Source organism: Ptychodera flava, unplaced genomic scaffold (genome assembly GCF_041260155.1).
Source record: "Ptychodera flava strain L36383 unplaced genomic scaffold, AS_Pfla_20210202 Scaffold_103__1_contigs__length_275955_pilon, whole genome shotgun sequence".
Taxonomy (NCBI): domain Eukaryota; kingdom Metazoa; phylum Hemichordata; class Enteropneusta; family Ptychoderidae; genus Ptychodera; species Ptychodera flava.
Genome location: NW_027248285.1, coordinates 246,626 through 272,388, shown reverse-complemented (window position 1 = coordinate 272,388; position 25,763 = coordinate 246,626). Strand labels below are relative to the sequence as shown.

The 25,763-nt window shown below is 36.3% G+C and overlaps 1 protein-coding gene across 1 annotated transcript; it reads right to left on the bottom strand.

Annotated features, from left to right (window-relative positions):
• Positions 1-23,803, bottom strand: LOC139126586 (transcriptional regulator ATRX-like). Its single transcript, XM_070692654.1, has 12 exons — positions 23,790-23,803; positions 5,021-5,169; positions 4,600-4,731; positions 4,151-4,255; positions 3,766-3,915; positions 3,356-3,487; positions 2,897-3,007; positions 2,691-2,717; positions 2,162-2,293; positions 1,702-1,812; positions 468-578; positions 1-8 (listed from the first exon to the last, which is right to left on the bottom strand). Exons 3-12 carry the CDS (start codon positions 4,709-4,711, stop codon positions 1-3), a joined length of 999 nt encoding a protein of 332 aa, XP_070548755.1. The 5' UTR covers positions 4,712-4,731; positions 5,021-5,169; positions 23,790-23,803.
• Positions 23,804-25,763: the final 1,960 nt, after the last annotated feature.

Here is a 25,763-nt window from a genome sequence, read left to right as displayed (position 1 = left end):
CTAAGGCGCTGAACAAGGAAACAATGATCAAACAAAAGCTCTCTGAAAGAGATGCGATTTCAGGCCCTTTTAAGGTGATCAACGTAGGCGACTGGCCAAGTTTCAACAAATCACTGTTCCACAAATCGGGAGCGCATTTAGAGGAGGAGCATTTTCCATGAGTTTGCAGGTTACACCGTAGCACATGAAGAAGACGTTTTTCCCTTTGATCGAAGTGATTTTGTTGGGATATCATTTGAGCTATACTAACTTATTTATTTAGAAATGAGGTATTTGCACATATAGTAAAGAATCCTTTAAAGTACAAATTGAATACGGAAACAGGGACTACAAAGCATTTTTAACGGAAAAGTGCTAGTATTTCTCTGGATTCAGTAAAGAGTTCACAGAACGCCTATTATGTCTATGGTAATATTGCTAAATAGCAGAGGAAATACAAAAAATTAAATTGATAATAATTTCTTTACCTTCACCTATTTTAAATTGAGCTTCTGCTCCAACTTTGGTCTGGTCATCCTCCTGTGTACTGTCGTCTTTGTCGTGGGAGCTCCTTCGTATTTTTGGTGGAATTATATATTCTTTCGGAAAGAGAAAAAAAAGAGATATAAGTGGACTGTCAATACATAAAGAAATAACTGAAACAGAATGAACCATCAGGGTAAAGTCAAGTCGGAAATTAGTAAGCATTATTAGCTACACCACAATAGTAAAACTTGAGTAATAATTCTAAATGATTACAGGCATGGGGTCATCGTAGTTATTTGTCTGAATCAGGTGAAATGCCCTTTTACCTCACGCAAAAAGGCAAGTTTTTCCCTTGACTCAGTGGAAAGTCCACGATACTCACTATTATGGCAAGGGTAATATTGCTATATAGAAGAGGGACCACTAACAAGTATATTCAAACAAATTTCTTGACCTCACCTGTTTTGACTTTTGCCCGGTCACTCTCTGAATGAACCAGTCCACTTTCCGATGTTTCAAGTTGACGATTCGTTCCTCAGAATAGTCGGATGGAACCCTTTTTCCTCCCATTCCACGCGGAAAACAACCTCCTAAATTATATATAAAAAGATCAATTGTTGATAGTTATTATAAGTCTTTTGAGAAAGACGGACCGATTGGCCGTTTTTGTTTGGAACTCTTGCGAAATTGATTAGAATTTAAGAATCGGCTTCGAAAATGCCATACCTGTATTTTTCACAGCTTATATAGTCTTGTGATTTAACAACAGGATCTTTTTGATTGTGCAACAGGGGATAACAAACTCATTTCCAAATTAACAATAGTAATATCAAAATTAAATATACATTCGTAACATATAACATTACTATATTAACCTTTAAACCAAATAGTCCGGGCGTGGATGATCTTGTTGTCCTCAATCGATTTCATGATAAACTCGTCCTTTTGACTGTCCTTTCGTAGTTTGATAATTTTAGCCAGGACGTTACGCTTCTTACTTCTGTCATGAACATGGTACAATAATCCTGTAAAGATATATAGATCATATTATAAGTCCGTATATTTATGTAAAGTCAATACTGTAATAAGATGTTTGAATAACAGTTGGTATTTGCATTTGGATGACCTAAAACTTTCTTATCATCATATCAAAATCTGTAAACAATTAATTATATCTCAACATGTAGTGAGATGCAGTGGGCCGAAAGAAATTTGAATTCAAAATAATTTCGTTACCCTCACTTCGTTTAGATTGGGCTCCTACTCCTGGTTTGGCATGATCCTCCTCCTGTTCACTGTTGTCTTCGTCCTGAGAGACCCTGCGTCTTTTTGTTGGCGTTTTATATCCTTTTTTGAAAATTTAAAGGAAAGACAATAACTATAGACTACCGATACAGACACGAATTAACGGAAAAGCGGTGAATATTTTTGGTGAAGTCAAGTCAGAAATTAATAAGCATATTAGCTAAACCACAATAGTAAAACTTGAGTAATAATTCTAAATGATTACAGGCATGGGGTCATCGTAGTTATTTGTCTGAATCAGTGAAATGCCCTTTGACCTCACGCAAAAAGGCAAGTTTTTCCCCTGACCCAGTGGAGAGTCCATGGAACTCACTATTATGACATGGGTAATATTGGTATGTAGAAGAGGAACCACTAACAAGTATATTCAAACAAATTTCTTGACCCTCACCTGCTTTGACTTTTGCCCGGTCACTCTCTGAACGAACCATACCACTTTCCGATGTTTCAAGTTTGACGATTCGTTCCTCAGAATAGTCGGATGGAACCCTTTTTCCTCCCATTCCACGCGGAAAACAACCTCCTAATTATATATAAAAAGACCAATTTTTGTTATTATCATAAGTCTTTTGAGAAAGCACGAAACGATTGGCCGTTTTTGTTTGGAACTCTTGTGAAATTGATAAGAATTTAAGAATCGGCTTCGAAAATGCTATACCTCTGTTATCCTATGCAGTCTTGTGACTTAACACCAGGGGTCATTTTGATTTATACCAAGTGGGATATATAATGAAATTATATCTGAATTAATAAAATATTTTAAATATCTATTCACGGTACATTTATGTTTCTTTATAACCTTTAAACCAAATAGTCCCCGCACAGATGGTCCTGTTGTCCACTATCGATTTCATGATAACTGGTTCTGTGGATTGTCCTTTCGTAGTGTGACAATTTCAGCCCGAACGTACGATACTTACTATTGTCACGAACATGGTACAATAATCCTGTAAAGATATATAGATCATTTTATAAAGTCCGTATATTTATGAAAAAGCGATAGGGCATCAGATGTTTGAATCACGGTTGGTATTTGCATTTGATGACTAAATCCTATTTTATCATCGAAAATTGCCTCTGCTACATATCAGCAAAATCTTTTAACAATTCAAAATAATTTCGTTACCCTCACTTCTTTTAGGTGGGGCTCCTATTCCTGGTTTGGCATGATCCTCCTCCTGTTCACTGTTGTCTTCGTCCTGAGAGACCCTGCGTCTTTTTGTTGGCGCTTTATATCCTTTTTTGAAAATTTAAAGGAAAGGCAATAGCTATAGACTACCGATACAGACACGAATTAACGGAAAAGTGGTGCATATTTTTGGTGAAGTCAAGTCAGAAATTATAAGCAACATTAGCTACACCACACAGTAAGACACGGGTAATAATTCTAAATGACAACAGACATGGGGTCATCCTAGTTATTTGTCTGAATCAGGTGAAATGCCCTTTGACCTCATGCAAAAGGCAAGTTCTTCCCCTTGACCCAGTGGAGAGTCCACGGAACTCACTATTATGGCATGGGTAATATTGCTATATAGAAGAGGGACCACTAACAATATATTCAAAATAATTTCTTGACCCTCACCTGCTGTGACTTTTGCCCGGTCACTCTCTGAATGAACCATTCCACTTTCCGATGTTTCAAGTTTGACGATTCGTTCCTCAGAATAGTCGGATGGAACCCTTTTTCCTCCCATTCCACGCGGAAAACAACCTCCTAAATTATATAAAAAGATCATTTTTGTTGATTATCATAGATCTTTTGAGAAAGCACGGAACGATTGGCCGTTTTTGTTTGGAACTCTTGTGAAACTGATTAGAATTTAAGAATCGGCTTCGAAAATGCCATACCTGTGTTATTCACATCCTATGCAGTCTTGTGACTTAACATCCGGGTCCTTTTGATTGATATATTCGGAGATATACAAAGAACTTAATAATAGTAACATCAAATCGAAATATATATTCACAACACATTTATGTTACTATGTTAACCTTTAAACCAAATAGTCCGGGCGTGGATGATCTTGTTGTCCTCAATTGATTTCATGATAAACTGGTTCTGTGGGTTGTCTTTTCGTAGTGTGACAATTTCAGCCAGGACGTTACGGTACTTGCTATTGTCACGAACATGGTACAATAATCCTGTAAAGATATATAGATTATATTATATAGTCCCAATATTTATGAAAAAGCGCTACTGTATCAGATATTTGAATCATGGTTGGTCTTTGCATTTCATGACGTGAAACTGTTATCATTGTAGAACTTGCCTTGGCTACATACCGAAAACATCTGTTAATAAACTATCTTATCTTTGTATGTCATGAGATTAAATGGTCTTAAGCATTTTTAATTCAAATAATTTCGTTGCCCTCACTTTGTTTAGGGTTTTCTTCTCCCCCGGCGTTGGCCTGATCATCCCCTTGTGCACTGTTGTCTTCATCCTGGGAACTCCTGCGTCTTTTTGTTGGCATTTTATATCCTTTTGGAAGGGTAAAAGAAGGGTAATAACTACTATCAATATAGAAACGCATTTAAGGAAAATAGCCGAATTACTAGTTAACCCAATATACAATTAGTAAGCAATGTTAGCTACAGCACAATAGTAAGACTTGGGTAATATTGTAAATGACTATATACATTGGGTCATCGTAGTTATTTGTCTGAATCAGGTGAAATGCCCTTTGACCTCATGCAAAAAAGGCACGTTATTCCCCCTTGACCCAGTGGAGAGCCCGCGGAACTCATTATTATGGCATGGGTAATATTGCTATATAGAAGAGGGACCACTAACAAGTATATTCAAAATAATTTCTTGACCCTCACCTGCTTTGACTTTTGCCCGGTCACTCTCTGAATGAACCATTCCACTTTCCGATGTTTCAAGTTTGACGATTCGTTCCTCAGAATAGTCGGATGGAACCCTTTTTCCTCCCATTCCACGCGGAAAACAACCTCCTAAATTATATAAAAAGACCAATGTTTGTTATTATCGCAAGATTTTAAAGAAAACAGGGAATGACTGGCCGTTTTTAGATGGAACTCTTGTGAAAATTGATTAGAATTCATGAATCTGCTTCGAAAATGCTGAACCAGTATTAATCACATCTTATACAGTGTGGTGACTTACCACCACGGCTCTTTTTACTTATAGCAACTGGGTATATAATGAACTTATATCTGAATGAATAATGATAATATCTAAATTAGATATATATTCATAACATATTTACATTACTATATTAACCTTTAAACCAAATAGTCCGGGCGTGGATGATCTGTTGTCCTCAATCGATTTCATGATAAACTGGTTCTGTGGGTTGTCTTTTCGTAGTGTGACAATTTCAGCCTGGACGTAGCGTTTCTTACTATTGTCACGAATATGGTACAATAATCCTGTAAAGATATATAGATTATATTATATAGTCCGTATATTTATAAACAAGCGACCTAGCGGCCGATATAGCTCCGCTGTGTTTATGTACAGATAACTATTTTTGACACATGTTGATGAAGAAGGTGGAAATCTTTGATAATTCAATGCAGTGGCCAGAAAAAAGTGGCTAAAATAAGCTGCAAAAATACAAAATTGAAGATTTCATCATACTTTGAATATATCACATCCGATCATCCCTAAGAACATGTCAACCAAAGCTATCTGATGAGTAGTTTTTTGAGAATAAAATATTCTGACCAAAAATGGCAACAATTGCCCCCAAAATAAAAATTGCACATTTCATCATAATTTCAAAATATCACACTTAGTTCATATATAGAAACCTGTATACCAAATTTCAAAGCTGTTAGACCAGTACTTTTTGAGAGACGCATTTTTTGACCAAAATGGGAAAAATTGCTCCAAAAATTCAAATTGCAGATGTCATCATTATTTCAATAAATATCATTTAGTTCATCTATGGAAACCTGTATACCAAATTTCAAAGCTATCAGATAAGCAGTTTTGGAAATACACATTTTTTGACCAAAAATGGCAAAAATTGCCCCAAAATTACAAAATTACAGATTTCATCATTATTTCCATAAATATCATTTAGTTCATCGGTAGAAACCTCTATACCAAATTTCAAAGCTATCAGATGAGTAGTTTTGGAAATACACATTTTTTGACCAAAAATGGCAAAAATTGCCCCAAAAATACAAAATTACAGATTTCATCAGAAATTCAATACATATTACTTAGTTCATCTATAGGAACCTGTATACCAAATTTCAAAACTATCAGATGAGTAGTTTTGGAAATACACATTTTTTGACCAAAAATGGCAAAAATTGCCCCAAAAATACAAAATTACAGATTTCATCAGAAATTCAATACATATTACTTAGTTCATCTATAGAACCTATATACCAAATTTCAAAACTATCAGACCAGTACTTTTTGAGAAATACATTTTTGACCAAAAATGGCAAAAATTGCCTCAAAAATGCAAATTTGCATATTTCTGCACAATTTGAACAAATCGGAAATAGATCATCCTAGGGACATATGTACCAAATATAAAAGCTTTCTGACCAGTAGTTTTGAAGATGAAGATTTTTAAAGACTTTTTTACCAAAAATGACAAAAATTGCCTTAAAAATACAAATATGCAAATTTCACCACCATTTGAACAAATCTGATTAAAGTCACCCTAAGCAAACTGCATATCAATTTCAAAGCAATCGGACCAGCGGTTTCAGAGAAGATTTTTTTACCAAAAACACCAAAAAATGCCCCCAAAATACAAATATGCAAATTTCACCATGATTTGAATAAACTGAAGTGAGGTCACCCAAGTGAACTGAATATAAAATTTCAAAGCAATTGGACTTGTGGTTTCAGAGGAGAAGGCAATTGTTGACGGACGACGACGGACGACGGACGCCGGACGACGACGACGGACGACGGACGACGACGGATAATCAACCTATTTGATAAGCTCCGCGTTGCTGACAGCGGAGCTAAAAAGCGACACTGTATCAATCTTTCATGACGGTAGGTATTTGCATTTCATGACGTGAAACTAATTGCTACTTATCATCAACATCTCTGTCAGTAAACTTAACCATGAAATGAGATGAAATCGGTCAAAACATTTCTTGATCCTCACTCTTTTTAGTTGGCCTTCTGCTCTGGCTTTGGCCTGATCATGCTCGAGTGCACTGCTGTCTTCATCGTTCGAGCCCCTACCTTTGAAAAAGATCAAATAAGGACAATACACTAGATTATCAATACAGACAGGAATTAACGGAAAATATACGACTAGGGTGAAACCAAGGTTGAATTAACAATATTACCCAAGCTATAGCCCTCTCATAAAAATGAGCCCAAAACTGATTATAATTTAAAATAATTTCGTGATCCTTCCCTTGGTCCTTTGAACTTCTGGCTTCCCGATCATCTTTCTGGTCCTTTGATTCTAGCTTCTGAAACGGGACTTCAAGAAGGGAAAATAAAACGACTAGATTATCCATGTCACTAGTGTGCACATAATGAATACACTTTACTGGGTTTGACCCCTGGATGAAATTTGTTAGGGATATCATATGAGCTATACTAGATATTTGTGATGTAGAAATGATACAGTTGGATATCTTTTGAAATATGAAAGAATCCTTAAAATAAAAATCGCATTTGAAAAGAGAGAATTAAAATAAGTTTTTGACCCTCACCCGTTTCGGCATTGGTCTGATCATCCTCCGAATGGTCCTGTTCACTGTCAGAATTATCCTGGTCGCTGTCTCCTTTCTCAAATTTTGCCGGTGCAGTTTTAGTCCCTTTCAAAAACGGGAAAAGAATTACAATACCCACATTATCGAGATAAGAAACTTACTGGATACTGATAATACGAGGCAAATAATCCAGCACATGTCTTTAAAGTACGTAAACGGTGAAGATGGCAAAGAGGCAGACGTGAAATCACTGTAAACTGCAATATCGCATTTGGTATAGCCCCAAACTCTCTGTCGCATCGTTGCTAGTTGGTTGCTTCATCGTTTCAATTGAACTCTGTCATCACCTCATAATCGCTGCCATTCGTGCTGGTTTAGGTTTTGCTGTATAATATAGCATCTGATCGCCGTCGTATTGGCGCCTTATCCCCGGATCCCCGTCGTATTGGACTTCATTGTGACAAAGCTGCAGCCAATAGTATGCATGCGTTCACAAATCTCAATAAAACATAGATTTTCCGATCGTTTTTAATCTTTTTTTTATTGTTTTGGATTTTAAGCGATATGTCCTTTTACACAGGTATAGGAACGAGAATTCGAAGGAAATTATAACTTGCAACTAAATCACATTTTTTTAAACCTATAGGGGAGGATGTATTTTGCTTACTTTTTCCGTGAATGACAAGATTCATTTCAAGCTGCTACGCAACAGAACAGGCAAACCAAACACTGGTCGTTTGTAAAATGCTAGTTAATATTAAATAGTTTATGTGCCAGAGAGCAGGTGACAATTTGCCCGACGCCAGGAAGGCAAATAGTCTCCTGCTGCGAGGGCAGGTAAATCCATATACTCAGGCAATGATTTTTTATTACATGCCTCTTCACAGTTAATGCTATATGACATTTAGTTACACGCAGGGCATTTTCAAACAATTTTACCGTGTTATCGACCAGCATCAAACAGATTTTAACGAAAGTCAAAATAGCAGTGTGCGCATGGATATTTTACATCTAGCGTTAAGCGTCTACTTTGACGCCCAAAAGGTCGAAGGGCTAACTCCCTGGATGTTCCTATTCAAATTAATGCATTGATTTGCACTCACATCGAGGCATGTAATAAGTGGAATCCATGGTTTTTGTTATTCATTCGATGCTTTATTGTCGGTCGAAACATTATCAGAGTGAACTTTCCAAGGCAGTCCAAGCGGCACTGCATCTCGCCGAGAAAAGATGATCGAGTGAGTTCATTCGTCTTTCAGACAGCGACCACTATGATAATGCCCCAAACTCATCTCTTTGTTTCAAAGTAACTCCTCAATTATAAACGTTATCTATGACGCGTCATACTGTAGAAACAAAGCTGTAAGAAGAGTAATATCCTGAGAAATCTTCGACAACGTGAAGATTGTGCCGCCGTAGCAATGCATGGCCGCCACGCAGGTCATCATGAAAGGTTCTATATTGATCTTTGGACTCTGGCTGGATGACGATCATCGAAAAACAAACCTCAGCATTGCACAGGCAAAGAGGTATATTAAAAACAGAAGTTGCTATAGAGTATGTTTCTATAATACGATTTAATACATGTTCATAACAGTGAACATTTACTGACACATTTTGACCATATCCGATAGGTCCTGCAGCCATACAATCGTCGAATTTGAATTCAATATTTGAGCTACAAGGTGGTGGGGACCAATTCATGAATGTGCAAAACTAGGAAAGGTACTTGTACAGGTGTTTATGTTCCAACGCATACTGAGTTGAAAAGAGAACAATGTCAAGGTGCAAATGAGCATGACCCTCATATAACCAAACTAACATGGGCGAATCATTTCATCTACTACATACTTGGACTGTGTGTTATGTTAACACTTTGGGAGGGAATTATTCGCCGCTAAATTGTTTTGAATAACTACGAGACTTAGGAATTAGTTTTGTTAACCATATAAAGGGAACCACCCTAATTTTATTTTGCTTAATCAAATCCCCTGGATTATCAATTAGAATGACACTCGCGGAAAAGATACGGGTTACAAGGTGACCCGTGGCTGAAATAAGTCAGCAATATTACTAAAGCCACAGTCGTCATTTAACATGAGTTTCATTTTACACTGGACCTACACAAATTACAAAGGTTAACCCAGGGCTGAGTGCTTGAGTACTTCTTGATCTGATCTCAATGACAATCGGCACTGTGTTTGTATGTCCAACAAAAATATCATACTTACGAGCCATTATAACCAAACTCAAATCTCAGAGATTTTGAAATGATTGTTTTTGGACCTCCTTGTAGAGCGGCAAACCTTTGAATAGTGTGCATACCCCTCAGCAATTGTTCGGCTACTAGCCAAAGTGCGCATGCTCACTCTCCCGGGAGAGAAATTGTCCCGATAGAAAAAATACTAGTTTTGGCATTAGGCTCATGTGTACGTCACGAAATATGCTTGCGCCATGTGTGACATGAGTTGTATGATCATAAATTAACATACCTGTACGACACTCGTTCTCGAACCTACTCGTGTTAGGGAGCCGTTATTATTTACAGCCGAGGGTCGGAAGAATGGAAGTGGGCGTCACTCAAAATGATGAACAGAAGAGGGGTTACTCAAAATATTATAAGAAGGGGTTTGTACAAGACATATATGACTTAATGCTACTTAAAAATTTTAAACATTCACAGTACTGCAAGGTTAAAATATTCCATAAAATAACGGTTTTAATGTCTGAAATTTAGGCGTAATAATGGCAGATTTAGTAAAAATAAATATTTCAATTCAGTCATAATTTTTGCATTTAAATTAGTATCGTTATTATACCCCTGCGTCTGTAACCTATGGAGGTTTTTCGTACAGTAAGTTTCGGTATCAGAAGACGCGGAGTCCAATAACTTTGACGCGGAGTACGATAACTTGGGTTATTGAACGCTATTTGACCTTTGACCTCAAAACACCTTTACGTCAACACGGAGAAAAAGAAGAGAAAATTTTACATTTTTTACAAAAATATACACTTATAAGCATTCAGTACTTCCAAAATCAAATCGTGTCAGTCCAAAGCCGAATTCGAGTTAAATTATGCTGCTGACGTACAATTTCTACCATAGACAGCACTGAGCAGCGCGGGTTGAAATTTCTTTCTGCGCGCTTGGCGGACGCGCTCAACGCGTTCCCAGTCTGCTCGCGATCGCTCAGTACAGTGAGCGACGAGCATCCAAAAGACGCCTTAATTTCGACTTTTTTCTTGTAAGTTGACTAAAAGGTGTATAATAATAAGGTTATGCCCTCGGAATAACTCTATATTATTGTACAAAGGTTTACTTTCATGATATTGTACGGTTGTACGATGAGAATATGAAAATTTCATTCACTTCATGTACTTGAATGCTTTTAAGTGATTTTAAATGATTTTCGTCAAAACCGACTTTCATCAGACACTTGTAGAAAATCGAGCATTGTGACCCCATCTTTTTCCTTTGATATTTGATTTTCTAATATGCCAGAATTCAAAAATCCCTGATAACTGTCAAGTCTCCTGGTCTTCCATGTGTTGCTCTCTTGCCTGATCTTGTGTACAAGTATATTTCACTGTCATGAGCGTCATTTGACCAAACTCTTCTTCAACTACATCAGAGTCAGGGCTTTCTCTGTTCTTGCCGGTATTCAGTGACAGTGACACTACCTGTAGGCAGTAGCAGGGCAGTAGCTGTATTAACTGTGATAATTCTGGCAATATTTTGTTCAGTTTATGTCGTTATTCTCCTACTTCCTATAGAATGTTGAACTGCCCAACACAACCTGTGTACGTGTACCGTGCATTTGTATTATTGACAAATGACTTTAAGTCTGAACTCTAATTCAGTTATCACAAATGTTATACAAATACAGACTTTGTCGACAAACTGAATATTGTGTGTTTCAGAATGCTGTAGGGAGACAGCAAGAAGCTGCATTTTATAGAAATATTGATAAAATATCAGTAGTTTGCAGCTTCTGCTCCGTTACGAGGCCTTCTTTTTTAACGAAAATTCAATGTCATTCATATATGTTTAGATTATTCCATAGACCCTCGAGGAAAACGGTTTATTTTCTCGAGGGTCTGTGATTATTTTGAGATTAAAGTCGTGAAATGTGACAAAATGGTTCTAGTTTTTGTTTAATTTACTAACATTAAAACTATTGGATGACAGATGACATAAATGTTATTTATTTTTCATTGAACCATCTAACAAATCTTGGAATAGCAAAGTGAAAAAAATTAAAAGGCAAACAAAATATTTTCAGGTCCGCCCCTTATAAGCAGACCAAAACTTTCAAGTCCCCCTCTACTACCCCAAGATTTTTCGATTCCCCCTGAATTCCTCCAGCCACCCTCTCACCTGCATTTGAGAATGCTGCCTAAATCGTCTAGAAGGTAAGTTTTCAATGTTTTTTAAAAACATTTCTGTAGAAATACCATTGATATTGCGAGAGAGCGAATTCCATTGGAGAGTAGCTGCATATGTACGCCATGTTTACTTTGTGCCAATTTTACTATATAGGTACATAAAAACTGGCCCGATTGGAAAAGCGGGTTGGATAATCGTGGGGTATCGAGTCTAACTACTGAGTTACTTCGTGGCAAAACAATAAGAAATAACAAGTAAAAAATAAACTTGCAAGTATGTCCAAAACACTAAGATTTTTAAATAAAGGTGCGCTTGAGGCATGAAAATAAGAGAAGCTATTTAGGCGGACGGACTATCTTAGTTTTTCGAAATTCGAAAAATTCATTTTTCTGCATAGAGTTAATACAGGGATGGCGGCAATTTTGAATTTTAAATATCGGCATTATGTTATTTGTTTCTCTAAAATCAAAATTTCCACGGTGACCCCCGATTTTTATTCTTGATTTTGAAAGAGTATGGTTGAAAGATTCCTTAAGAAAAGTTTGAGCAAAAGTTTAAGACTTCTCCTCTTTCGAGGCGCATACTACCTAAGGAGGTACGCTACCATTCCAAAAATGTTGGGACATTCTTGAAGTTGACTTTTCTGAAATAATCTTTATGTGTACATTGCAAAGATATGTAAAAAATATGGGGTACCCATGCAAATTTTTGAAAAAAACACATGCCAAAATTGACAGAAAACCACTAAATCTCCCATTGTGCGAATTTGCACTAACCAGCAGAATCTTTATTTTATCGCAAATGATTAACAGATCCCAGTGTGCATACTACATTTTTGCATCGCCAGGACAGCTGAATTACCACAATAAACTAAAATTTGTAATGCCCTGTCTTAAAAATTAAATATTAGACCCTAAATTTATCATTTAACTGTAAAATTAGTCTTTTTTAAAAATATAAACTTCATATAAATGCACAAAATAATTTATTTTTCTGCACACAGTGATAGCAGTCATTTTGAATTTTAAAAACCGGTAAATCTTACGTTATTCGTTTCTCTAGTATCAAAATTTGCGCTGTGACCCTCGATTTTCATTCTTGATTGTGAAAGAGAATGGTTGAACGATTCCTTAAGGAAAGTTTGAGCAAAGATTAAGACTTTCACTTTCGAGGCGCATACTACCTTAATATGAGACTGCCAGTTAAAGTCATGGTCGACAGAAATACCAAGAAGGTAAGTTGCAGAGGAGACCCTTTGCAATGGACGTCCACCTTTCCTAAAAAACTACTGGTCAGGTGCATTTGTTTAATTTACGGGGGTTGAATTACCATGTGGTGTCACTCTGTTAGATTTCGAGATAAAATGACAAGAATATTTTTCTGTACCCAAAATCTACAAAAATACGAAGACTTAGCCGTATTCTTTATGCTTTTTATAAATATGTCATTGTGTGCATATTTGCACACATTTTTCTTATGCAATGTAAAAAACACTCATAAAGCAATGTTTTCGAACTGTACACTGCAGAAGATATATATATATATATATACTTTGTCTTAATAGGTCACCCCTGGAATTCGAATGGACCAAGGGACAAACAATGCACGTGGGCATACGCGCATAGACGAACGTGTATTTGCATACACGTTAGTGTTTATGTAGGTTTGTTTGTACAGCGATCACGTGATCTCTTGGACGTACTGAGTCTGTGGAACGCAGGCGTCCTTTTTATTCCGGAGTAGAACCATTGGCACTCTAATCTTTGAAGGCGAAATTTCCTATGAAAGTTCCAAGACAAGAAATTGACCTTTTTAAGCTGTTCTAGTGGTTAATAGGTCAGAACCCCCCGTAAATTATATTTTTTGGAAAGCCTAGATATAGGGAAACACTTCGGTTACCATAGTGTAACCGTTGTTAATATAACTATCACGTGACAGGTAATTTGCATAACCTTTCAAAAATCGGTTTCCGTATTTTTTGTTTCAATGATTTGAGATATAAGGCTAAAATTTGTGTGAGTGCAAGTTGTCCTTAGGATCTTCCAAGAGTGTCTCAGAATTTTTTTAAATCTTCTAAAACAAATTTTATGCCAGAAAAACTTCCAGAGCGGTGAATTTAACACTATAGTTGATTTCTTTAAAATTGTGCTCCAAAAACACTCCGCAAGTAATAAAATATCTGAGACATGCTTTGGAAAGCGTAGTGACAGCTTGCATTCCATAAGTTTGAGTCAGATCTTTTGAAGTATTGAGACAAAACAGGGAAAACCGATTTTTCGGAAGGTTATGCAAATTACCTGTCACGTGATAGTTATGCAAAATAATGGTGACACTGTGGTTACCAAATGTTCTCCTATATCTAGGCTTTTTAAAAAGGTATAATTTACGTTGGTTCTGAGCTTATAACCACTAGAGAATTGTTAGATACAAAAAGGTCGATTTCTTGTCTTGGAACCTTAAATGGGATTTTCATGTTAAAGTTTATCTCTGTGACAAAGTACAACTTTCTTCCCAATAGTGACTGTTTTGCATTTATTCATCCAGGAAAGTTTTAACTCAAATCAAAATATTAAAAGCTGGAAAGCCTTGGCTAGTCTAAATAATTGTCCTCACTTATCTAAGAATACCAACTTGAAGACATTGCAGTCCTATTCTCTAGAATTGTTCTGCCTTTGTGTGTGATCTGGATGGCCCACGATTGTAGCAAAATAATTTTTATGTTACTTAATACTCCAAAGGTCGACTGCTATATCACTGTGATTTAGTAGATTCTCAAAACCACTTGAGTCTTGATCAGAATTGCATGTCGTATGTTAAGGAACTCACAAATATTCAAGTCTGAACATATTGTACATACTTACACCAAAACCAAACAAGTTAGTACCCCTACTTAAAGCCAGTTGTAAATTTTGTCTTATGAGTGTGTTCAACCATATAATGAAAGAATGCTTTCCAACAAATAAAGTACTTCAGAAGACACAACGAAAAGAGTTGACATCTATGTCACATTATATTACCATGCCCTGTATACAGTCACTGTGATCTGATTTCCTGTTGCATATTTTGGCCTGACTGATAATATGCATGCTAGGGAGCATTCAGTTATCATAGCAAGGGTTGTGTGCCAAGTTCTTCTTGAATCCCCATCAAATAATAGCACTCCATCCACTCAAAAATGTTTTATGATCCCTAAATTTCATGACCCCTTCCTCTGAGAGGAAATGTTGATATTCATTACTTTTTCTTCTTTATATAAAAGTTATCTGCACAGTAACTCTAACTAAGGTTTGGTAGGTAATTCAATGAAAAATGAATAATATTTCATGTCATCCAATAGTTCTTATGTTGGTAATAATTCAAAAAAATCTAGTACAATTTTGTTGCATTCCATGAAATTTATCTCAAAAAACTATAAATTTATGAATGCCATTGAATTTTTATAAAAAAACAAATAGGCCTCTTAACAGGGCAGAAGCTGTATCTGTCACCCTACAGGTAAAACACACAATACACACAATATTCAGTTCCTCGACAAAGCCTGTATTATATAAATATTGCATGATAATTGAATTAGCAGCCACACCGTACAGTTCAACATGCTGTAGGAGTATAAACTGAACAAAATACTGTCAAAATACAAGTTAATACAGCTACTGCCTATACGGGCAGTGTCACTGTCACTGCATATTGGGCAGTGACAGTGATAGCTCTGACCCTATGATGTAGTTGAAGAAGAGTTTGAGTCACAGGATGCTCGACAGTGAAACATACTTGTACACAAGATCAGCAACACATGGAAGACCAGTCATCAGGGATTTTTGAATTCTCTCGCATATTAGCATAATCAAATATTAAATAAACAAGATGGGGTCTCCATGCTTGATCTTCTGCATAGGAATACATATATTGACTCTACAAACTGCTGATAACAGTTAGTGTCGATCGTCAGTGTGCAATACTGCACAATGCATGTTTATTTTTTCTGTCGTGCATCGCTAATAAATATTTGGCTCTATGAATTTGTTTTTTGGGGGGGGGGACTTGAAAAGTTTCGATCATATAGTGGGGGAATTGAAATTGTTTTGAGGGTATTGGGGGATCTGGAAAAAAGAAAATTTCAATAGTGATTCCTCCAGCCCCCTCACCATTATTTGTGAACTTAGCCTAACCAGTAACTTGCTCATTGCATGGGTCAGCACAGCATCAAGCTGATGTATACCAAAAATAATATACTACCTATCACTACAACTGTTCAGGTGATGGCAGGTTTTAAAGTGTGAATATTTAGAATCAAATCGTGAAGAAGTGTGCGGACCTTGACTGAGCGGTGACAAAGCTGCCACAGTAGACATAGCTGTGGGTCCCAAAGGAGTGTGGCTCTTCACTTCGGGAACCCCTATTTGATACAATAAGCAATATGATATCGGGCTTCGCGAAGCGAGGAGCCACGCGCCCGTGATGGGTCCATATCTGTGGTGTTTTCAGACAGAAGTCCTGCATTTTACTGGCTGGTTTTGATCTAAACGACTTGTAACCCCTCCATCCTAGGGGTTAAAGTCGTGAAAGTCAAAACAAGTCCATAAGATGTAGGGATCCCTTATAGGATGGAGGGGTTACAAGTCCTTTAAGTCAAAATCAGCCCGTAAAATGCAGGAATCCCGTCTGGAAACACCACAGCTATGGCCCAACAGCAACAGTCGACTTTACAGCTTCGATATATACCTCTCAGAAGTGCTGGTTATGCGAGTGATCATCAGTTGCTTTGTGAACCCGTACACATATCTGGAAGGTAGGCCGGTAGTGATGAACAGCTGCTGGCGATCCTGAGTAGAAGTGAACCATGATGTCTTGGCAAACAGCCCTTGATAATATCCGAGTTTGGTGATTCAAAATCATAACAGTGACCTTGTAACTGATTGATGTAATTTACGACGGCCAGATGGGCACTCGCAATATGCAGATTACTTGACCTGTCAACACTCGCTCTGTCGGTAACCCTACTAAACTGAAAGAACATATGTAGGATGTGTATACTATAATATAATAATTGACAACCAGATATGAACTGAAAATGCTCACGTGTTTCAGTATATATTGCATTTGTCTGTGAATTTAAACTTTTGTCACATATTTGCAACTTCATTGAAAGTGTTATAATCAACATCATGAACAATATTCACCACAGATTAATTCCAAGGTCATTAAGTATATAAATATGTAATTAGCTGAAATAAAAATACTAAATTTTTTTGACTGTCATTGTATCACTACTTTACATAGCAAGTGTAATTGCCTTTGGTCAAGTCTTTTAAGCTACAGGTCCTATCTTCAAAACTATGAAAGCTCATTAGATATCCAATTTATAAATTAGCTGACATGAAATGAAAATATCTTTCACTTACACGACAGAATTGTCTCATCAATATACATAGCAAGTTTCATATACTTTTTAGAGTCCTTCCTAATTGGGAAGTTAGGCAATTATGCAAATTAATAACTTGCTGATGTACAATGCTAAACAACTTTCATTAATATTTTAAATTATCGTATTTCTTCAATTTACACGTAAGGTTTCGTCAACTTTGGTCAAGTCAATCAGATATAAAATGGTATGTGAATATGACAACTCTCTTCAATGAATATCATGCACCGACACAGCCTTCACAAACTTATAAAATCATCGCTTTAACACTCTGTGAACTGTCGCCTTCTCTGGACCACTTTATGATGTTTTCAAAGTTGGCCTTTGGTGCTTATGCATAGCTTCAGGCAAATTTTTACAGGTGATAATGAAATTTGCATGCTTTTAATATATTGATTCGGCCAATCTAAATTTCCCATTTAACCTAAAAGGTTTAAACATGTAGGCATCAATATGCTCAAAAATCAATGGACTATGGCACCCACGTCCGCAACAGACGCAATCGCGTAATTGGAACTCTAATAATTTGATTATGGATATTAATCTTTTTGACTTTTCGGTAAAAGCGATGGAGCAACATTTTCTTTATTTAGCTTGAATTTGCGCTTTGTACGGCAAGGAGACATAAAAAACGTTGCTGTCTATGTTGTATTCAATAACACATAAATGTATGCCAACATTGAGACTTGCTGGTAATACATAACTCGAAGCATATGACTAGTGAGGCGTCCGTCATTCGATCGATGAGTAGTGACTCTTTCCAAAATACAACTCGAACACACTTAACGCGAAAGGTACAATAACAGACCCTTGTTATCCGCATATTAGCCGGAACATAACAATTCTGCCGCTCAATGCCGTTATCACCTCGAAAATTATTGGTCAACAAAAATTCCAATTGTTTTTTTCTTTGGTACACAAGCTAATCTTAACTCCTTTCACATATATTTAAGGAATGTGATGACCCTTAGAATGAAGAAACGTAATGTAAATAAGTTGGTCTTCTTGCTATCTAACACAATGTCATCAATCTCAACATAGCAGGCGCATATACCTATCAACTACAGAAAACTCATAAGACATATATCATCATTTATATTTTTATTTCATTTACTGTGTACAGTACATTATTAAGAAAAATACCTCCAATTATGCGACCAGTTCTCGAATCGGACGATAGAACACTCAAGTAATAAATGTAAACATAACACTCACCTTGCTTAACACCATCAGTGACTCAACGAATAACAAAAAGCGTTGTCCTATACTAACTAACAAGAAATCTTCCAACGTAAACATACGAGTGCAAGGAATGACTATTACCTACTTGTTTAGATGGAAAACAAACAATTGCAGTCAGTAATCAAGGATTGAATCGTCAATACAGTCAAGTGAAATAAAAACAATTAAATATTAACACTAAAGAGTCTTCGGAAGACATATTTTTTGTAACACAATTAATAAAAGTAATGACACTAATTTAATTGATTAATTGGTAGGCTTTTTCAATGGTGTGTAAAAATAGTAAAATAAATTAAAAATTCATGGAAAACTAGTTTAATTGTCTAAATTTATACGTTGCGTGAAACACTCTATTATCATCATTATAGAGATATTGATATATTGACTTTCAACGGAAATTTATTCACTAGCAGTTTGAACATGCAATAGATTAATAAAATTCTTAGACAGTAATGATGCCATTTCTAAGGAACTATGTTTTAGGAAGGGTTGTCGTACTCTTCATTCTGAATCATTTATACATAATATTCATATAATAGTAAAGATGCTTCTATAGAAAGGGAAAATGTAATAGCAATATAAAATGATTTAAATTAACACATCGGCCTATTTCTGAAATTACTTTCGAATGGAAAAAACAAACAAATGTTTCATATATATAATTTAAATATCTATATAATTTAAATATCTAAAAGAATGCTATATGTAAAATTAAAACTAATAATGGCATAATCTAATACACTAATTCAACCATCAGTGTAAGGCAAGGATATACCGCTTTATTTTAAATTTATTTGTTCTTGCACAATGTGCCCTCGATTTTCAAATCTTATGATTGTGACCTGCCTAACTGAAATGACACTTCTGTCAAATGTCTTCTTTACGCAGATGACAGCCTTATTCTGTAAACGTCAATTATTGGTCTTCACAAATGTCTCGACAAGTTATAACGTTACTGTGCAGTTATTGTATAAATCAAAAGTACCAGTTTTCAATAACTCAAATAAATTACCTAATGACACTACGTTATAATAGGTTGACAATTTCAGCCTTGACGTTACGATGATAATTATAATATCTAAATTATCGATATGGCATTAAGATTGAATTAAACGCTGAATTACTAAACGTAACGCGTATCTCCTTCGGGGTTGGCCTAATCGTCCTCCTCTGCACTGTCGTCTTTGTCCTTTGAGCCTCTGCGTTTTTTGGCGGGCGTTTCATATCCTTTTGGAAAAGGTAAGCGAAGGGGAAATAACAGGATTATCAATACTAAAAGGAAATACGAAACAAAGGCGGATTGCTAGGATGAACTAAGGACTGCAATCAGTTAACAATGACAACCAAGCCATACAGGATATGCAAGAACTTTAAACGGAGAAGTGTCTAGATTCAGTAAAGAGTCGACAGGACACACTATTATGGCTTTGGTAAATTCAAAACAAATTAATTCATAACAATTTCTTTACCGTTACTCTTTTTCTGTTGAACTTCTGCTCCGACTTTGGTCTCGCCATCCTCCTGAGCACTTTCGTCTTCGTCCTGGGAGATCCTTCGTTTCTTTGGTAGAATTTCAGCTCCTTTTAGAAAAGCAAAAGGAGAGCAATGAGTAGATTATCAATACATAAGGAAATCACTGAAAAGGGACGAATCACCACTGTGAACGCAAGTAAGATGTAAGTAAGCAATATTAGCTTCACCATTATTGGGTAATAATTTTAATTGATAACGGATAGGTTCATCAAACTTATTTATAGGTTTGCCTACTACCAGGTGAAAAGTCATTTGACCTACGCAAAAAGGCTAGATTTTCCCGCGACCAGATGAAGAGTCCACGGAACTCACTATTACGGCTTGGGTAATATTGTTATATACAAGAGTGATAACCAACAGTTATGTTCCAAATTATTTATTGACCCTCACCTTCTTTGGATTTGGCCGGGTCACTCTCTGAACGAACCAGTCCACTTTCCGATGTTTCAGGGTCGGCTACTCGTTCCTCAGAATAGTCGTTTGGAACCCTTTTTCCTGCCTTTCCACGTGGACAATAACCTCCTAAAATATATAAGAAGATCGATTTTTGCTAGTTATCATAGGTCTTTTGAGAGAGCAAGGAACGATTGTCCCTTTTCAGATGAAACTCTGTGAAATTGATAATTAATTTTTGAATCTGCTTCGAGAATGCTATACCAGTAATATTCACAACTTATACAGTCTTGTTACTTACCATCAAGGCTCTGTTAGATTTATGCCACTGGAGATATAGAATGATCTTATTTCTAAATTAATAATAGTAATATAAAATTTAAATACATATTCATAACACATTTATGTTACTATGTTAACCTTAAACCAAATAGTCCCCGCATGGATGATCTCGTTGTCCTCAGTCGATTCCATGATAAACTGGTTCTCGGGATTGTCCTTCCTTAGAGTGATAATTTTAGCCAGGACGTTACGCTTCTTACTATTGTCATGAACATGGTACAATAATCCTGTAAAGATATATAGAACATATTATGGAATCAACACATTTATGAAAAGCGACACTGTATCACTTGTTTAAATCACATTGGGTATTTGCATTTGATGAAGTGAATCTGTCTTATAATAAATTTGCCTTTGTTACTTATCAGCAACATTTATGTAATTATTTCATTTAACCAAGTAGCGGATTGAAATAGGCCCAAACAATTTGAATTGAAAAATTCTTTACCATCGCTTTTTTTAGCTTGAGCTTTTGTTCCAGCGTTGGCCTGAACCTCCTCCTGTGCGCTGCTGTCTGCGTTCTGGGAGCCCATGCGTCTCTTTGAAGGCGTTTTATATCCTTTTTGAAAAGGTAAAAGGAAGGCAATAACTAGAGTAATCAGTATTAGCTACACTATAATATAAGTAAGACTTGGGTAATAATTCTCAATGATTACAGGCATTAGGTTTACCAAACTTATTTGTCTGAATCAGGTGAAAAGTCATTTCACCTCACTCAAAAACTCTAGTTTTTCCTTCGACCCAGACGAGAGTCCAAGGATCCACGGAACGCACTCTCATGGCTTGGGTAAGAAGAGTTACCACTAACAGTTATGTTTAAAATCATTTCTTGACCCTCACCTGCTTTGGATTTGGCCGGGTCAGTCTCCGACCGAACCAGTCCACTTTCCGGTGTTTCAGGTTCGGCTACTCGTTCCTCAGAATAGTCGTTTGGAACCCTTTTCCCTGCCTTTCCACGTGGACAATAACCTCCTAAATATATAAGAAGATAAATTTTGTTAGTTATCATAGGTCTTTTGAGAAAGCAAGGAACGATTGTCCCTTTTCAGATGAAACTCTTGTGAAATTGATAATAAATTTCTGAATCTGCTTCGAAAATGCTATACCAGTAATATTCACAACTCATACGGTATTTTACTTACCATCAAGGCTCTTTTAGATTTATGCCACTGGAGATATAGAATGATCTTATTTCTAAATTAATAATAGTAATATAAAATTTAAATACATATTCATATGACATTTATGTGACTATGTTAACCTTTAAACCAAATAGTCCCCGCATGGATGATCTCGTTGTCCTCAGTCGATTCCATGATAAACTGGTTCTCGGGATTGTCCTTCCTTAGAGTGATAATTTTAGCCAGGACGTTACGCTTCTTACTATTGTCATGAACATGGTACAATAATCCTGTAAAGATATATAGAACATATTATGGAATCGACACATTTATTGAAAAGCGACACTGTATCAGTTGTTTAAATCACATTGGGTATTTGCATTTGATGAAGTGAATCTGTCTTATAATAAATTTGCCTTTGTTGCTATCAGCAACATCTATGTAATTAATTTCATTTAACCAAGTAGCAGATTGAAATAGGCCCAAAACAATTTGAATTGAAAAAAAATCGTTACCATCGCTTTTTTTAGCTTGAGCTTTTGTTCCAGCGTTGGCCTGAACCTCCTCCTGTGCGCTGCTGTCTGCGTTCTGGGAGCCCCTGCGTCTCTTTGAAGGCGTTTTATATCCTTTTTGAAAGGGTAAAAGGAAGGCAATAACTAGAGTAATCAGTATTAACTACACCACAATAGTAAGACTTGGGTAATAATTCTCAATGATTATAGGCATCAGGTTCACCAAACTTAAGCTTATTTGTTTGAATCAGGTGAAAATCATTTCACCTCACTCAAAAACTCTAGTTTTTCCTTCGACCCAGCCGAGAGTCCAGGATCCACGGAACGCACTCTCATGGCTTGGGTAAGAAGAGTTACCACTAACAGTTATGTATAAAATCATTTCTTGACCCTCACCTGCTTTGGATTTGGCCGGGTCAGTCTCCGAACGAACCAGTCCACTTTCCGGTGTTTCAGGTTCGGCTACTCGTTCCTCAGAATAGTCGTTTGGAACCCTTTTTCCTCCCTTTCCACGTGGACAATAACCTCCTAAAATATATAAGAAGATCAATTTTTGCTAGTTATCATAGGTCTTTTGAGAAAGCAAGGAACGATTGTCCCTTTTGAGATGAAACTCTTGTGATATTGATAACCAGTTTATGAATCTGCTTCGAAAATGCTATACCAGTAATATTCACAACTCATACGGTCATTTTACTTACCATCAAGGCTCTTTTAGATTTATGCCACTGGAGATATAGAATGAACTTATTTCTAAATTAATAATAGTTATATAAAATTTAAATACATATTCATAACACATTTATGTGACTATGTTAACCTTTAAACCAAATAGTCCCCGCATGGATGATCTCGTTGTCCTCAGTCGATTCCATGATAAACTGGTTCTCGGGATTGTCCTTCCTTAGAGTGATAATTTTAGCCAGGACGTTACGCTTCTTACTATTGTCATGAACATGGTACAATAATCCTGTAAAGATATATAGAACATATTATGGAATCGACACATTTATTGAAAAGCGACACTGTATCAGTTGTTTAAATCACATTGGTATTTGCATTTGATGAAGTGAATCTGTCTTATAATAAATTTGCCTTTGTTACTTATCAGCACATCTATGTATTAATTTCATTTAACCAAGTAGCGGATTGAAATAGGCCCAAAACAATTTGAATTGAAAGAAATTCGTTACCATCGCTTTTTTTAGCTTGAGCTTCTTGAGCTTGTGCGACACTGTATCAGTTGTTTGAATCACATTTGGTCTTTCCATTTCATGATGTGAAACTACATGCTACGTATCAGCAACATCTCCTTATATCTAATCAAATTTAATCATTTAGGCTAATGAGATGAAATGGGCCAAAACAATTTAAATTCAAAATAATTTCACTCTTTTTAGGTTGGGCTCCTGCTCCTGCGTTTGCCTGATTCTCCCCCTGTGCACTGCTGTCATCAATCTGAGAGCCGCTGTGTCTTTCTGTGGGCGTTTTACAGCCTTAAGGAAAAGACAAAAGAAGGTCAATAACTAGATTATCAATACAGAAGGGAATCAACGGAAAGGGGCGAATTACTATAGGGTGAAACGACGGTTTATAATTAGTTAGCAATATTACCCAAGCCAAACTAGCCCTCTCGTAAAAACGGTCACAATTAATTTCAATGCAAAACAATTTCGTGACCATCACCTTGATCCTTTGAAATGCTGGCTTCTTGATCATCTTCCTTGTCTTTGATCCTAACTTGTGAACAGGGACTTCAAGAAAAGTAAACGAAACACACTAGATATCAATATTACCAATGTGCAAATTATGAATAAAAAGATTACTGGGGTTGACCCATGGATGACATTTTTTACGGATATCATATGAGACATACGAAATATTTGTGATGTAGAAATGATATCTGGACATATTGTGAAATAGAAAAATCCTTTAAAATATAAATTGAATATGAAAAGAGGGAATGAAATAATAATTTTAATGTAAAATAACGTTTTACCCTCATCTGCATCGGCATTGGTCTTATCATCCTCCGAATGGTCCTGTTCACTGTCAGGTTTGTCCAGGTTGCTGTCTCTTTTGTCATATTTTTCCGGTTTAGGTTTATATCCTTTCGGAAATGGAAAAAAAAATTACAATGCTTACTTTATCGAGATACGTAAACGTATGGAGGAACTGATAAGTACGGGACAATGCACGAGCAGGTATAAATTCAAGTTCATAAACGATAAAATGGAAATTTGACGAGGAGGAATGCAGGTCGACGTGAAATCATTGTAAACTGCAAGTATCGCATATGGCATCGCCCCAAAGTCGCTGTCGCAACGCAACAGAACATGTTAAGCTAAGCACTGGTCGCTAGTTAATATGCGAGTTATTATAGGGACTCCTTGGTTTTCTTAATTATTGTCGATCAAAACTTTATCAGAGTGAGCTTTCCGAGGCAGCCTAATCGGCACTGTATCAAATGACTTTTCAGCTGATTCAGAAAAGATGGTGAAGAGAGTTCATTCGTCTTTCAGACAGAAAAACTGGACATATATGTATCGACCACTATGACAATGCCCCAAACTAATCTCTTTCTTTTAAAGTAACTAGCCAATTATAAACGTAATCTACGACGTATCATATTGTCGAAAACAAAGCTGCAAGGAATAGTAACAACCTGAAAAATTTTCGAGAACGTGAAGATTGTGCCGCCGTAGCCATGCATGGCCGCCATGTACGTTATCATGAAAGGTATTATATTCACCTTTGGACTCTGGCTGGATTACGATCAAATAAATACACACCTCAGCATTGCACCGTCATAGAGGTATATTAAAAACATTAGCTGCTATATAGAGTATGTTTCTACGAGTTGAATAACATGTTCATAAAAGTGACGAGTGAAAATATACTGACTCATATCTGATCATATCTAGGCGGTCGTATAGCCCTACAATCGTCGAATTTGAATTCCATATTTGAGCTACAAAGTCGCGGGGACAAATTCATGAACGTGCAGCATTTTCAAAATCCTCTAAAACAGGAAAGGTACTTGTACATGGTTTTATGTTCCAACGCGTACTGTAGTTGATGAGAGAACAATGTCAAGGTGCAAGTCAGCATGGCCTTTATACGACCAAACTAACATGGGTGAATAATTATATCTACTACATACTTTCACTTTGTGTTATAATAACACGTTTGGAAGGAGTTGTTCGCGGCTAGCATTGTTTTGAATAACTACGAGACTTAAGAATTAGTTTTGTAAACCATATAATCGGAACCACACTAATTTTATTTTGCCCAATCAAAGCCCCTCGATTATCTATATTTCATGAAAGTCACGGAAAGATACGAGTTATAAGGTGACCCGTGGC